Source organism: Hydra viridissima, unplaced genomic scaffold (assembly GCF_058129835.1).
Source record: "Hydra viridissima isolate aposymbiotic clone 2 unplaced genomic scaffold, HvirCarnegie_v1 scaffold_8, whole genome shotgun sequence".
Classification (NCBI taxonomy): domain Eukaryota; kingdom Metazoa; phylum Cnidaria; class Hydrozoa; order Anthoathecata; family Hydridae; genus Hydra; species Hydra viridissima.
This window is the reverse complement of record NW_028324307.1, coordinates 17,930,888-17,947,005: the sequence shown is the minus strand read 5'-3', so window position 1 is coordinate 17,947,005 and position 16,118 is coordinate 17,930,888. Positions and strand designations below refer to the sequence as shown.

Here is a 16,118-nt window from a genome sequence, read left to right as displayed (position 1 = left end):
TAATTTCACCAGTCAAAGAGAAAAAAAGAAAATTTGCCTTTAGTAGAATTTTCACTAGAAAAGTAATGCAGTATGCCACTCCAGCTTCAAACAATTGAACAATATCAATTTCAAGTTAGGTAAAGTTGTAAGTAAGAAAACTATTCACCCTTCAAAGAGACAAAAGCTGACTGCTGAATCAGCCTCAACATCAAAATTAACATATTACAATCATTTATCTAGTGCTAGCAAGTCTACAGATTGTGAAGATGAAGATGAGAGTTTTTATTCACCAACCAGAAAATATAACAAAAAATTACAACCAACTTGGTGACTGCAAACAATCTGCAAACAATCCCTGCATGATGACATTCACAGGAGTATCAACAAATAAAGCTGCTAAAATCTGCAAACAATCGCTGCATGATGGCATCAAAATTTTAACTCCAAGGCAAACATCAACTTACAAGTCGATACTCAGAGAGGCTGCTAAAATTTAAGGTGGAAATAATTTAGAAGTAAGACATAAAACACTGGTCCTTACATTTTGATGGCAAGCAAATTGAGGAAAATGAATATTAGGTCATGGTACTTAAGATCAAGAGAAACAAAGTGAAGTTATCAGTTATCAACACCATGATATGGACAGATTTTTGCATGTGATTATGGATGAAGAACTTCCTGGAAACATCAAGTTGCAGAACATTGCAAAACTATTTGTGCCTGAATGCTTTAAGAAGTAAGAGGAACTTAAAAAAACTTTGGAGCTATGCAGATTTATTTTGTATGACTTCAAGAACTTGAAATATTGTACCCACACAAAAGAATCACTGGATGCAGGAATCTTCTGTAACCTTTTTGTGCCTAACATAACATCAAAGTGAAGAAGGAATTTTATAATGTCTGCTAAAACAAGGAAAAACTGTAACAAATTTATTAAAAGCAATAAATAATAATAAACAGTGTATATTGTGCACAGATTTGTGAGCTCTAATGATGTTGTTTGATAAATGAATGCTTTGTAATACATACAACATATGCAAAATGTATTTCTTTTTTTCAAGGTGACATTTCCTAAAAAGATATTGAAATGATTTTTCATTTAACTTTCCTTAAGAAAAAGTTCATCAAACTAAGCCACATGAAGAAACTAACATAAACAAAAGTTAGTCATTGCTCCAGATCATATATACTATCTTAAACAATGTTAGTTTCTAAAGATAAAATAACAGTAAATATTAACAACAACAATATAATAAAGATTATAACAAGAAATGTTTAATGTCATATTTCTACAATATTAGATTGTAAAAATATTATAACCCTAATTTATATTACATATATATGCATGTATATGCATAAATACATGCATATGCATAAATACATGTATACTTACAAATATACACACATAAATATATACAGGGAACATAAATGCATGTATATATGCATACATATATGTATGTGTACTTACATACATGCATATATATATACATACATGCATACACACATACATACATACATACATACATACATACATACATACATACATACATACATACATACATACATACATACATACATACATACATACATACATACATACATACATACATACATACATACATACATACATACAAATATACATACATAAATATATATAAATATATATACATACATATGAGTATGTATGTATGTATGTATGTATGTATGTATGTATGTATGTATGTATGTATGTATGTATGTATGTATGTATGTATGTATGTATATATATATACATATATTCATATATATACATATACATACATATATACACACAGATATATATATATATATATATATATATATATATATATATATATATTTATATATATATATATATATATATCCACATATTTATCCATAAAATATATCCAATAAAAATTCATTCATCCACATATTTATATGTATATAAGTATGCGGATAAAGTTTTATAAATTTTTATACTTTATTAACAATAAAAAACTCTGTATACTTTCCCATTTAAATAACATCATAAATCATCATAAAAACATTAAAGGCTTATGTTCACAAGATATTATAAAGTAGATATACTTTAATATATTTTATGTGTGTGTGTGTGTGTGTCTATATATATATATATATATATATATATATATATGTATGTATGTATGTATGTATATATATATATATATATATATATATATATATATATATATATATATATATATATATATATATATATGTAATTTATACACGTGCATTAATAAAAGTTGTTAATAGATACTAAGCAACTGAGGAATGTTTACATTTTACAGCACTGCTTTAGAAGAACGTAATTGGAAGCTCTGATTTCTCAAACAAAAAGCCGTGAGAATCTGTAAGTTCTCGATAATTTAAAAAGTGCTGACGGATAATAAAATTAAATCCTCTCAACATCTGTTATAAATAATAACAGTAGATACTGAGAGTTTTAACAGTTAGAACATTAGCAGTTCTAAAAAATATAGCCATTATAAGTTATAAGGGCTAATTATTTTTATTTTTAATCATTATCAATATTTTTTTATATTGCTTTCTATTGCATCTATGTAAGCATAGAAAATTAGAACTGTTAATAAAGTTTCTTTAATGTTAAAGGGGAGCATTTGTGTTCCTGTTTAAAGTTGATCTATTTTATAATATCTGAACACAAGCTTTATATGTGTTTATGATGATTTATGATGTTTTTTAATTGCCAAAGTGTACAGAGTTTTTTATTGTTAATAAAGCATAAAAATTTATAAAACTTTATTCAATTACTTACACATGAATATGTGGATAAAGTTTGTATAAAAATTTATCTACATATTTATATGTATATAATTATGTGGATAAATTTTTATATGTATATAAATATGTGGAGAAATTTTTATTGGAGAAATTTTATGGATAAATATATAAATATATACATATTTATTTGTATATAAGTATGTAGATAAAGTTTTGTACTTATCAAAATCTTATCAAATGATTGGTATATAGTATTTTAAATAAATATTATGGAATACTTTTAAAGCCTTCATTATGACAACATTAGAAGAGCATGTTGAATCTTATGATGGAAGCAAACTCATAGACATAATTCAGAAAAGAATTGAGACAAATGAAAAGTTCTTTTCCTTAGAGTTCTTTACTCCTTATACATTTAGTGGAGCTTGTAATTTGCTTGAAAAATGTCAACGTTTATCAGAAGGCAAACCATTGTTTTATGATGTTACTTTTAACAGTAAAAATCTTCATCTGCAAGTTGCATCTTCAACACAATATATTACTAAGTGTCACACAATGATTCAACTAAGCTCATCATCAATGAGTGAAGAATCTGCATTATTATTGTTAAATGATGCTAAAAGCTTTGGTTTGTCAACAGTTATGGTTATTGAAGGAGGTTATTGATGTTTCTTATTCTAAATGTGTTTTTTTAAAAAAATTACTATATGCTGCATATTGATAAGTAACATTTTTTTCTGGTAGTATACCCAGTTCTTTGTTTATACTTTTTTTTTTTTTTTATGATATGGAAAGAAGATTAAGGCGGAGCTCTATGATATACAAAAAAAAAAAAAATTTGTTAGTATATTTTTGTATTCTCAGAACAAACAATCAGTATTTTTTATTTAGTAATTTAAAAACTCCTCATTATGTTTGGGAATAAGCAAATTTATAAATACTGATTGGTTAAAAGTTGTTGCTCAGATAAAATTGTTTATTTAAAGACACTTAATATTTATATATAAGCAAACTAGCTTAGTAGATTTATTGGTAGTGAAGTATAGATGGTGAACACTAAATTATCAGCTTATTGTTTCTATTGTTTTGAACTTAGTTTCATACACTGCGACCATTTTCTATAGACACATGTAGAATTTAGCGGATTTACAATGTTACAGTGGTAATAAAATTGTTCTAACGGTACTTTTGAATAAGTATATGTAAGAAAACAATGATCCATTATGCATCTGATTATTAATTGTCTTGATTGTATTAAAATAATTAAGTTTTTAATATTCACGTGGCAATTTTCTATAGACGCACTAAAGCTTTTACAGTTTTGTTGCAAATTTCTTATATTCTGTAGTATTTTTTATTTTGTGAGTCGAAATTAAGTTGAACTTAACCAAATGGCGAAAGGAAAGCTCCTTACCGATATTGAAAAAGGTCAAATATTGGCTTATCATCGAGAAAAAGTTCCAAATCGATTAATTGCCAGAAGATTGAAGAGATCAGATTAAGTTATCCATAATTTCTTGAAAAATCCAACAGATTATGCAACAACCAAGAGGAAACCAAAGAAGTCTAAGGTTTAAGGTTGTGAAAAACGCAGAATTGTTCGACTCGCATCAAATTCATTAAAAAACTTGAAAACAATTAAGTCAGATTTGGGTTTAAATGTTTGCAAGGAGACGATTAGGAAAGTTCTTAAAGACAGCCCACACATTGTACGATCAAAAATGAATAAAGCACCAAATTTGAAGCCCATTCACAAACAGAAACGGATGGAATTTGCCCGCGAAAATATGGCACACGATTGGGAACAAGTAAGAAATTTTAGATTAAATTCTCATGAATGCTTAAGATGTCTAAATAGCTGAATATTTTTGTTTTCAATACCAGGTGATTTTTTGGAACGAGAAAAAGTTTAATATTGATGGGCCTGATGGTTCTAGTGGCTACTGGCGTGATTTGAGGAGAAGACCCAAACATTTTTCAACAAGGAGTTTTAGTGGTGGATTTTTGTTGGTTTAGCTTGGGTTTTGTGCAACAGGAAAGTTAAATTTAGCATTTACATCTTGCAAAATGAAAAGTTCTGAATACATTGATGTGCTAAAATTATGTTTGATTCCATTTAAAAACAAATATCGACGCAAAAAGTTTGTTTTTCAACAAGATTACGCCAGCATTCACACTAGTAACGAGACTAAAGCTTGGTTTGAAATTTGCTAATGTGGTAAAAAATTGAGCTAATGTGGTGGCCTGCTTGCAGTCCAGATTTGAATCCTGTTAAAAACATCTTGGGAACTATTGTAAGACATAACTATGCTGACTAGAAGCAATATAACTCTGTGGCAGAGCTAAAAGTAACGGAATCAGAATGCTGGGAGGATATGGAGCCAAAAGTGCTGGAAAACTTGGTGGGAAGTATGCCAAAACGAATTTATCAAGTAATTGAGCACAATGGAGGTCCAGTTGAGTACTAAAAATGTGATAAAAACATTTTTTTTGGATAGTTTTGTTAAAAAATGTGAACTGCGTCTATAGAAAATAGTCAGCTATCTTTTGAATTTAATTCATTTGTGATTGACCTCTTTTCAAATTTGACATTATTTTTTGATAATTTTCATTATTTTTTGATACTTTATTTATAATATATTGAAATACACTATCAAAATAAAGTTAAGTACATTTTTAAGACATAACCCACATGCGCCTATAGAAAATGGTCGCAGTGTATGGCTTTGTTTTAAATTTATAAAACTGTGATTGGGTATTTTATTTTTTAAAAGGATTTAAATATTTTTCATGTGATTAGTTATCAATTTACTTCTTTTTTTTTTTTCGTGTTGTGATTGGTAATTGCTTTGATTAAAAAAAGTTTGATTTAATACTTAATTTGGATTTTTTTCCTTGTTTTTATATAAAAATTTCAATAAAATAAGAAAATTAATTTTTTTTTGCAGCATAAAATATATGGAAATAAAATTATTGGCAGTTGAATACTGAATTATTGAAGAGTTTCACATATTTTTGAAAAAACTTATATAGGCTATGTTATATTTTAACTTTTGAAGTGTTTTAATATATTCAAATAAAAGTTATTTTCATATTTAATATACAGACCCGATTGGCTGTTTCTATAAAGACTTTTCGTGTTCATCATCGCTTATCAATTTTATTAAAAAGCAGTTTGGTGATTTTTTTACCATCTGTGTTACAGGTCAGCGCTTTATTTTTTACCATAATTTATTATAATTTTAGCTGTAACATTAAAAAAGTTACAGTGTTAATAAATTTTTTTTTGTTGATTTAGCTGTTCTCTAAACTTATTTTATGGAAGGGATATTATTTTTACCATAGATAAGCCATCAAGATACTTTGAGATGTAATTTATATTTTAATGTAAAAGTGAATTGCTTTGAAAATTTATCATACTTATTTTGTGTGATACTATCATGATGAACTTAATTATAATTTATTTAAATAACAGTTTAACATGCTTTGAATAATATTAACATCACAACTTGTTTCATTTTCTACCCTAAGGGTTGTTTCTAGTTTGCCTCAAACAACTAGCTGCTCAGGATTGTCAAATAAAATTTATGTTCACTAAAGTTATAATGCTAATCAAACTGCCCAGTTTAAATTTAAAAAAGTAACAATGAAGTATATGACTTAAGGCTTGATTAAAAAATTGTTAACAATGTTTGTGTTCAGAAATTAAATTGCGCAGATAGAGTCAAATACGGTATAATATGGGACAAAATCAACAAACCTTTAATTATTTTGGAAGTAAATATTTAGCTGTAATTTTTTTTTCTGCATATACCAGAAATAACACTCATAACAGTAATGACAGCAATTAGGTAACAAGGATTACTAACTTATTTTAACTAGTAAATAGTTGGTGACTACTCATAACAAAAAAGGCATTCATAAAAAAAAATTACAAAATTGTTGAGATGTTTGCTGTAAAGCTAAAATAAGTAGCTATTACTCTAATATCACAATGCCTTGAAATCAATTATTCTTTTAAATATTTCAGCAAAATTGAAATGAAAATGAAAGACTGCAAATTCCTTTTCTAAAAGGGAAAATTAAAAAAATTATCCAAATTTCTGAAGCTTGCTTTGATTATAATCAAATGACCAAAAATATCAAACATTAAAAAAAAAAAATTCAGGCACTAGTCTGGTAAGATAAAAATGCAAATACGTATAAAATAATTTTACATATTATATTAAAAAATAATGTTCTATAATTTGTTAAAAAATATTCCAATTTCTCCAAACTTGAATTTTGTACATAGGGTAATAATGGGGGTGGGGGGCTTTTTCTCAGGAAATTCAACATCATTGGCCCAATCCAACTTCAGGAATATAGAAATAACAGTCATCTCTGATCTCTAATTTAAGACTAAACTAGATTCATTAAGTTTTCATATTTTAAGTGAAAATGTTATTTATATGAAAACTACTAATTTCAACATATTTATATTTTGTTGCAAGGTTAGATCTATGAGTTACTCAAATGATTTTGTTGAAGCTTTAAAATGTTGTTGGGACATAAAAACAGTTCAACTAGTTTTTAGTTTTTGAGATTTTTTTTAAGTGCCCTATTATTATCCTGCAAGTTTAACTGCACCATAAATATCTTGCTCGGCCCTATTGCATTTAAAGTATTGTTATGAAAAAATAATTTAAAATAAGTTAAGCCATAAAATAATTTAGCAATGAAATATAGCGGCAGGATGACCTTTTTTGCTAATCTTCATATTGTTAGTTTTCAATAATGAATTTTCTTGTTAATTCTTTTTTTTTTTTTTTTTTTTGGTTAATACTTCATAGTTATTGTTTTTTCTACCAGGGTACACAAACAACTGCAGTTTATCTTCTCATAATACTTTTTTGAGCTTACAATCAGAAATTGCAGCTGGAGCAGATTTTATCATAACTAATGTAGTGTTTGATGCAAACGAGTTTCTTCATTTTGTTGAATCCTGCAGAAAATTTGGCATCAAAGCACCAATAATACCTGGCATTTTACCTATTCAAGTAAAATTTATTTCTTTTACATTTAAAAATTTGATATTCATTTGGATAAAAACTGTTTTTTAAATATTCAGAGCTATGGCTGTGTCAAACAGTTGCATTCTGTTTCAAATATCAAAATTCCTGACAGAGTTATGAACATATTAAAGCCTATTTGTCATAATGATGAAGCTGTTTTAAAGTATGGAATATTCTTGACTGTTGAACTTTGTAAGATATTATTAAATAGTGCTTTGTGCTGTGGATTGCATTTTTTTACACTTAATCGTGAATTTGCTACAATAGAAGTTTTGAAAAAGATTGGACTTTGGCAAGAAGTCAAACTAAACCAAAGATTGCTTCCTTGGCATTCATCTTCTAATGTTGAGCAACGTTGTGGTGAAGAAGTTAGGCCCATATTCTGGGGTTGTCGCCCAGGAAGCTATCTTCATCGGACATCAAAATGGGAGGAGTTTCCAAATGGGCGTTGGGGTGATTCTTCAATCGCTGCATTTGGAAGCTTTAAAGATTATCATTTGCTTTATTTAAAATTAGACAATTATTTGCCTGAGTTTAAAAAAATGTGGGGTGAGGAGCTCACTTGTGATAAGGATGTGTACAATGTGTTTGTTGCATTTCTTTCTGGAACAAAAAATAAGACTGGTCATATGGTTAGTTTACTATTAAGCTGTATTAAGTTGTTATTGTTTTTAGTTTACTTTTATAAAATACTTATTTCAACCTTTTGTATCTATATTTATGTATATAAATGTAAATATACAGTGGTTATCTTAGAAAAAGCATATTCTATAATATGTCTTTTAATTGCATTTTATAGCATGTTTCTAAGTAATTAATTTTAACTGCATTTCTTATGATAACTTACAAGTTGGAGATTGTGTTTTTGTTTGGACATAAATACAACAATGTGCCAATAAACACTTTTATTGTCAAATTTTGTTGCGTGGATGTGCTCAATAAAACAAAAAAAATGTTTTAATATCTTATCATTTGGAGTTAATGTTTTAGAAAACTTATAGAAAAATACAATTCCATTGATGATAAATTTGAAATCCACTGCCAAAAAATGTCAACAATATGGAATGTCAAATTGTTAAGATAAATAAATCCTAAATAGATACTTTTTTAACTTCTAATAAACGAAAAACCAAAATTAAAAAACAGTATCATGTAGTTGTGTCAGACACAACCATTTGTTATCATTTACAAGAAGCCAGCCTTTAAGGCTGTACAGCGAAGAAAAGACCTTTTGTTTCAAATTTAAATGGACTAAACCAATCTAAGTTTGGAAAAATGTTCCTAAATAAAAGCATTTCCTTTTAGAAAAATGTTTCATAGACTGATGAATCCAAATTTAATTGCTTCCATTCTGATGGGAAAGTGTATGTTAGGTATCTTATGAAGCAAGAAAACAAGTCATTGTACACTCTAAAGTCAGTAAAGCACATTGGGGGTAATTTTAAGGTTTGCAGAGCTATCTTCTGCCATGGTATTTTTCCGCTGGTCAAAATTTGGATCAATAAAAATACAAAGATATATTTCAAATTATAATGGAGCCGTATGCTGATGATAACCTACTTTTACTTGGAATTTAATGCACAACAATGACCCAAAGCATACTGCAAGATGGTTACACCAAAGTCTCAATCTGAATCTTATGGAGAGCTTATGAAACACTATTGGGTGGTTTTACAAGAAAAACAAACCCCTAATTTCAATGAGTTTTGGGGGAAATTCCAAAAGTCTAAAATGACATTACTGTGGAATGATATGAAAGACTTTTGCCATCAAACAGTATGCCATCAAAATGTGCTGAAGTGATAAGAATAAAGTCTACCCAACAAAATTATAATTTTAATTTTAATGTTTTGATGTCTTTTGTAGAGCACTATTTTTTTGATTGATATGCAATTTCTATGATCAGAACTTTTTGTTGTATTTTGTAAACTTTTCAATAATTATAGTTACATATCTGTTAAAAATGATTATTTTTCTTATGATTTAAATGTAATAAATGTAAATTAATTAGATATTATTTTTTAAATTTCTTAAATAAAGAAAGAAATTTGTTAACTGTAATGGGGAAAATGTTAGGAGTGCTATTTCTATGATCACCACTGTATATACAGTGAGTCCAAAAATTATTAGCCCACTCTTGTGTAACTACTTTATATTTGCTGTCATATAAGAATAATAGGAGAAAATCACTCGATGTTAGTATCATAGTGTGATCTATTGTCATTAGTGTATATACTACAAGTTTCAGCTTTTCAATTACTTTTGTTTTTGTTTTATTAACAAAACAGTACAAGTTTGTTCAAATATTGCATACCAAAATTGTTGGCCTAGAGGAAACAAAAAAATATTTGTCCGTCGAAAACAGGTATTTCATCAAGTCTAATATTGTGTTGGTTAACCTTTCGTTTTGATGATTCTAGTAATCTATTCGGTACTGAATCTACAATATTGTGAAGAACAGACAACTTGATGTTATTCCATTTGTTCTTCAAGAGGTTCCCAAGCTCATGGATATTCTTCGGCTTGTGTTTCTTCATCCTCCATTTAATCTAATCCCTTAGATGTTCTATCGGATTGAGATCAGGCGAGAATGAAGGCCAAGCTAATGTTTGAATATTTTTTTGCTTGAGCCAATCTTTAACTAGACCTGATGTATGCTTAGGATCATTGTCATGGACAAAGAAAGATTCTTGTCTAAAATTAAATTTTTGGATCAATGGTAATAAATGCTGCTCTAAGATATCATGATAATAAGATTGATCCATTGTATGGTCCAAAATATATAAGTCACTGATTCCATTTTGCGTGAAACAACCCCAAATGGTAACAGAACCCCCACCATGCTTGACTGTAGCCACAGTACAATGTTGATCAAATTCTTTCCTGGAGTGTTCTCCATACCATTACTTTTCCATCAGAGTTGAACAGATTAGGTTTTAATTCATCGCGCCAAACTATAGTTTCCCAAAACATAATCGGCTTGTTCAACATTGTTTTGGCATAATTCAGATGTTTACCTTGATTGACCTTGTTGACTAATAGTTCCTTTCGTGCTACACAACCAAAAACCCCAGCTTCATGAAGTCTGTTTCAAATATTATTAGCGTGTAGTGATATTCCTAATTTGGTCTCGACCTCAATCTTCTCAGCATTGGCAGATTTCTGTTAATCAGACTTAACTTTGCATACTATCAATCAATCTAATGTTTTGGTTTGTTTTTTTTTCGACCACGTCCAAATAAATTAATGACACAGTTTGTGTGTTTGTATTTATTAACTATGTAATGTATTGACCCTCGAGGAAGTAATATCTTATCAGCAATATCCTGTTGAGAATCACCATTCTGATGGTGCTGAATTACTAAAGTTCAAAGATCATTACTATTTTCTTTTTTTTAGGCATCATTTTGTTTATATACATTCCTATGACAGCAAATATAAAGTAGTTATGCAAGGATGAGCCAATAAATTTTGGACTCACTGTAAGTGTGTATGTGTGTGTATGTATGTATGTATGTATGTATGTATGTATGTATGTATGTATGTATGTATGTATGTATGTATGTATGTATGTATGTATGTAGGTAACACATTTTCCTTGGACTGAAGAAAATATAGCATCAGAGACAAATATCATTCTTGATGATCTTATATATATCAACTCCAATGGTTTTCTTACCACCAATAGTCAGCCTAATGTTAATGCAGTTGCTTCAACTCATAAAGTATTCGGCTGGGGTAATCCTGGTGGTTATGTTTTTCAAAAGGTATTTTGCTGATATTATAAAGTTGACTTTGCTTTTCTTACATAGCAAATAAATTATACAATGAAGAAACTGTCACAAACAAATCCTCAGTAGTGCACACAGGAAAGATGAGGCCTTCGGCCCTTCAACTTAAAAAATAATTGACTAAAGAGGAAATAATAAAGTAATTTTTCAATTTTCTTTACTTAATTAAGATTTGTTATATATTTAAATTATATACTTTTTTTTTTGTTTCACAACTTAATAAAATAGTTTTATATTTGGACCCTCCAAAAAATGATATTTTTCTGATAATCTTTAATCGTGCAATTTTTATGTAAGCATAAATATTTTTGATTAAAAGTTTTATTGTTCAAGAAATAAAACGAATTTTAACCTTCTTTACTTAAAGGTGCTATGCATATTTTGTTTTATTTTTTTTAGGCGTATTTAGAGTTTTTTTGTAGCGAAAATGACGTATCATTTTTAATGAGTGTGTTGAAGGAGTATCCACTTGTTAATTACCACATAGTTAATCAATCTGTAAGCAAGTTGTAACTTAATCGAAGTGTCTTGTCGTTCCAAATTTAAAATCCATGATTTTACTCAATCGTTTTCTTTTAAGGGAACGATCAACCATACAAATACAGATTCTGAATCGTCGAATGCAGTCACATGGGGAGTTTTCACTGGAAAACCTGTTATTCAACCAACTGTTGTTGATCCTGTCGCTTTCCAATACTGGAAGGTATAAAAGTGTGGCTAAAGATCTCAAAAAATATGAAAGATCTTATAAATAAATTTAATAAATTATCTACTATTTTCGAACTTTAGGATGAAGCATTTGACATATGGCTGCAGCAGTGGGGACGGCTTTATGATGAAAATTCTAGATCCTATAAAATAATTAAGCACTTCTATGATACCTTTTATCTCGTGAATCTTGTCGATAACGATTATGTAAAAGGGAACTGTTTATTCGAAGTTGTACGGCGTGTAATAGACTTAAGAAAACGTGGTACTTTATGCTTGTGATGTGGTTTCTATACGCATTTCTCTTTCTTTTCTCTCTTTCTTTTACTTATGGTTTAGACCTTGCTTAAACGTTTTTAAACTTTTACATTCTAACTTTATTGCTGATATTTTGGGTTTTTACAAGAACATGTTTTTATAAGATATTTTTAAAAAACAATCAGCCAGAATTTTTTTAGCTTTGAATAAAAATTGTTTTCACACTATTTATAATAATTATTATACGATAATAATTCATAATTATATTAAATATACAATAATTATTCTGTAGTAATTCATAATTACACTGAAGTGGCTTGCAGAATTCTACCTCAACAAAAACATAAAACGTTAAGCTTTAATTCATCTTTAAGTTTTAATTCATCCGTGTTTTGACTAGATTGGCACTTCATTACTGCCAAGTGTTAAAAAAATTCAAAGGATTTGTTCTAAATTGACATTTAATCTAACAAAGTGTCATTACATATGAAATAAATGCCTGTATAAAACCGTTAATATGGAAATTGAAAAAAAAACAAAAAAAAAAAACTATTGAGCACAAGTTAATAAAAAAAAAAAGATTTTTTACATACAGTTGATTCTCAAGATCTCGGACTCTCATGGGACCGGGAAAAAAGTTCGAGATATCGAGAAAACAAAGAAAATCATCTGACTTTTGCTGGAAACACTTTATTTTTTATCTGACAAGAACAAATAATGACCAGGATACAATTTTCGGAAAAAATCTGGCAGTCGTTTGATATGCTTAAAACAAACATGGGTAAATTTTCCTCCATTTCACTTGCTGCTACCAAGCCCGTAAGTCTGAGTTTAGTATTATTCCCCCCGAAACATTTCTCTTGTGATAGATGATAGGTTTTGTTTGGGAGCACTGGTAAAATAGCCTTGAATACATTTTTGAAATTACCAGTACGAAATTTCTTCCGTTTAGATTTTGTGCCATTTTATTCCAGGGCGGTCCACTTGTCTTTATTCTTAATCCAGGTTGATATTGTGTTCCTTGGGACACCATACTTTTGGGCTGCTTCTTTGTTACACATCCCTTTTTCAAGGTCTTTTAATGCCTCATATTTTTTATTATAGATTTGTTTGTCGATTTGTTAGTCTTCGTTTAACGTCATGCTTTCATGTTTGATAGAAACAATCAATTTATCTTTTAAAGGAATACTTTTTGAAAATTAAATTTTAGAATATGGAATGTTATCAAAACGTTCAAAAATGCAAGGTCTTGTCCATAATTTCTAAAAGCTTGTAAAAAAGATTGATATAGAGAGGAAAACTTGGCTCTTGGACGAAAAAGTTTTTTTTGTCAATCTCTTTTACAAGCAAAAAAATCATGCAAAAATCAAAAATGTAATTTCAGTTTTAAAGAATTTGTAAGGATAAGTTTTCTTTTCTTCAGTAAAAGACTCGGTTTTAATTTTAAAAACGGGTCAATTTAAAAGTAGTTCTTTTCACTCATTTCATTTATTCGTTTTACGATTCAATTGAGCCACCTCAGTTTTCATTTACGACTCATGCTTTGCTATCTTTTTGAATCTTCTTGGATTAGGTTTGTTGCAAAAAAATTGTTTCAGAGGGAAAAATTTTGACTAAACTTTCCGAAATTAATTCAATGAAAAATCTGACAGCGACTTGGCCTCATGAAATCGTTTGAGCAAAAAACGAGGCAATTTTCAATTCACAATTCTACATTTCCAAAAAGGAATTCTGGGAACGTTAAACATAAGTAAACAGGAGAAATATAAGTTGAGACGTTGACGTATATAAAATGGAGATTGTGTGAAAGTAAAAGAAATGCAAAGTTCCCTGAAGCCATCTTGATAAATGGCTTCAGGGAACTTCGCATTTCTTTTACTTTTAATTATTTAAAAAAAATAATAATAATTTGCATTTCTTATACTTTTAAAAGAGAGCTTTTAATTTTGCTAAATTTCTTAATCTCGATGAATATCTTTCAATTTATCTTATCGTGATGGAAATAATTATTTAGTGATGTTAAAATCTAAAACCGTTTTAACAACTTTGTATGCATTAATCCTAACACATCTTTTACGAGTTGACGTTGTATTATTTTTTAACTTAATTCATGTTTATCTCATCAATTACAGTAAACAATGAAATTTATCGGTTGTTTCATAATACCAAGCTTTAAAATTCACTATGCTTATTGATTGATTTCTATCCGAAATACAAGTTTGCAGTTCCGATTTTTGTATGAAGCCTCCTTGAGTTTGCACCTCGAAGGAGGTAATTTGTGTAAACCGCTGACTTTTTACTGTTTAGCTACTTTGCTACTTTACTATTGCATCAATAAAGTGCGAATTAAAATTACATTTAGAACTTTATATATCTAAGATTTGGTTTTTGAAACAAGTCAGAGAAATCCCATATCTAAACATTTCTTCTTTCAATTTTCACAAATCTTTACGACGTTGTTGCAGCTTCTAACAAAAAACTTAGTTTCCATTTTCTTTCCATCTTGTTAAACAAAAGATGGTTGCCAAACTTTTTGTTAAGAAACGTAGTTCTTATTAGACATAAAAATTTTTAACAATCTGTAAAATGCCACATTCAGAAGCGAGTTTACAGTTATTATTACAATGACGCTCATACTTAACTAAATGCGCCGGATGGTTAACAAGTACAAAAAAAAAATAATCCATTTTTAAGTGTTTTTCAACGTAAGAGTGTAAGAAATTATGCTTGATTTTCTTATATTTCAATTTGCTTCGGCATTTACATATCATTTGTCGTTCAGTTCTTATTAAAATTTATTAAATTTTTCTATTTTTAAGTTTTTTCTAAATTAAAAAACAACAACAACCTGAAATAGCAAAAGAAAAAATTTAGATGCCTTTAAAATCGTGTTTGGAGGTGTGTTCTGGGTTTATTGAATTCTTTTAATACGGTTTTAAGATGCATTTATCCAACAAACTAACAAATTTGAGCGTAGCGAGTAATTTGTATCAAATTAAACTCAAAGTTGGTTTACTTATGTGTTACATATTTATAAAGTATTTCCATTTTTTTAAAAAGGACAAGGTTATTGTAATGGTTACTGGGTGTAACTGTACACTCTAGACTTCATGCATCTTGGGGGTTTGTATATTTCTGCATCTTAAATTTTTATATGTTTAAGTTATCTTCTGATTAGAATAATTTACTTTACTTCGAAATTTGGAACACATAGATAAATTTGATTGGTTAGATTTAGGCCAAATATAGTATAAATTAATTTTTAGAGGGTTAATTTGTTGACTCTTTAAATCGCAAATCTCTCAGTAAATTTAAGGTTGTAAGCAAAAAAAATTATTACCTTGGGAGGTAATTAGTTATAAAAAAGTTTCACCTTTTTAGTATTCGTTAATTTGAAACCAAAATGGCTTTTTCATTCAAAAAACCAATTTTGGATTTAAAAACAAATTTATAGGAATTTCTATTTTGATATAGCTATGGTAATTACATTAAAAACGATCATTTAGGGTGTATATATTTATTTAGCTGCTCTATGTGTATGTATATAGCTGCTTTATGT

The 16,118-nt window shown here is 28.3% G+C and overlaps 1 protein-coding gene across 5 annotated transcripts; it reads left to right on the top strand.

The window, feature by feature from the left end:
• Positions 1-2,899: 2,899 nt before the first annotated feature.
• Positions 2,900-12,790, top strand: LOC149885451 (methylenetetrahydrofolate reductase (NADPH)-like). 5 transcript variants are annotated; one of them, XR_016454697.1, is made up of 8 exons: positions 2,902-3,406; positions 5,855-5,953; positions 7,600-7,787; positions 7,859-8,434; positions 11,387-11,732; positions 11,993-12,091; positions 12,174-12,296; positions 12,383-12,790. XR_016454697.1 is itself a non-coding variant. In XM_090094859.1 (8 exons), the coding sequence occupies exons 1-8, from the start codon at positions 3,043-3,045 to the stop codon at positions 12,581-12,583; spliced, it is 1,833 nt and encodes a 610-aa protein (XP_089950985.1). In that variant the 5' UTR covers positions 2,921-3,042; the 3' UTR covers positions 12,584-12,787. The 5 variants fall into 5 exon arrangements, 3 of the variants coding, with proteins under 3 accessions (XP_089950987.1, XP_089950985.1, XP_089950986.1); XM_090094859.1 differs by having other exon boundaries at positions 2,921-3,406; positions 11,387-11,569; positions 12,383-12,787; XM_090094860.1 differs by lacking the exon at positions 7,859-8,434 and having other exon boundaries at positions 2,922-3,406; positions 11,387-11,569; positions 12,383-12,787.
• Positions 12,791-16,118: the final 3,328 nt, after the last annotated feature.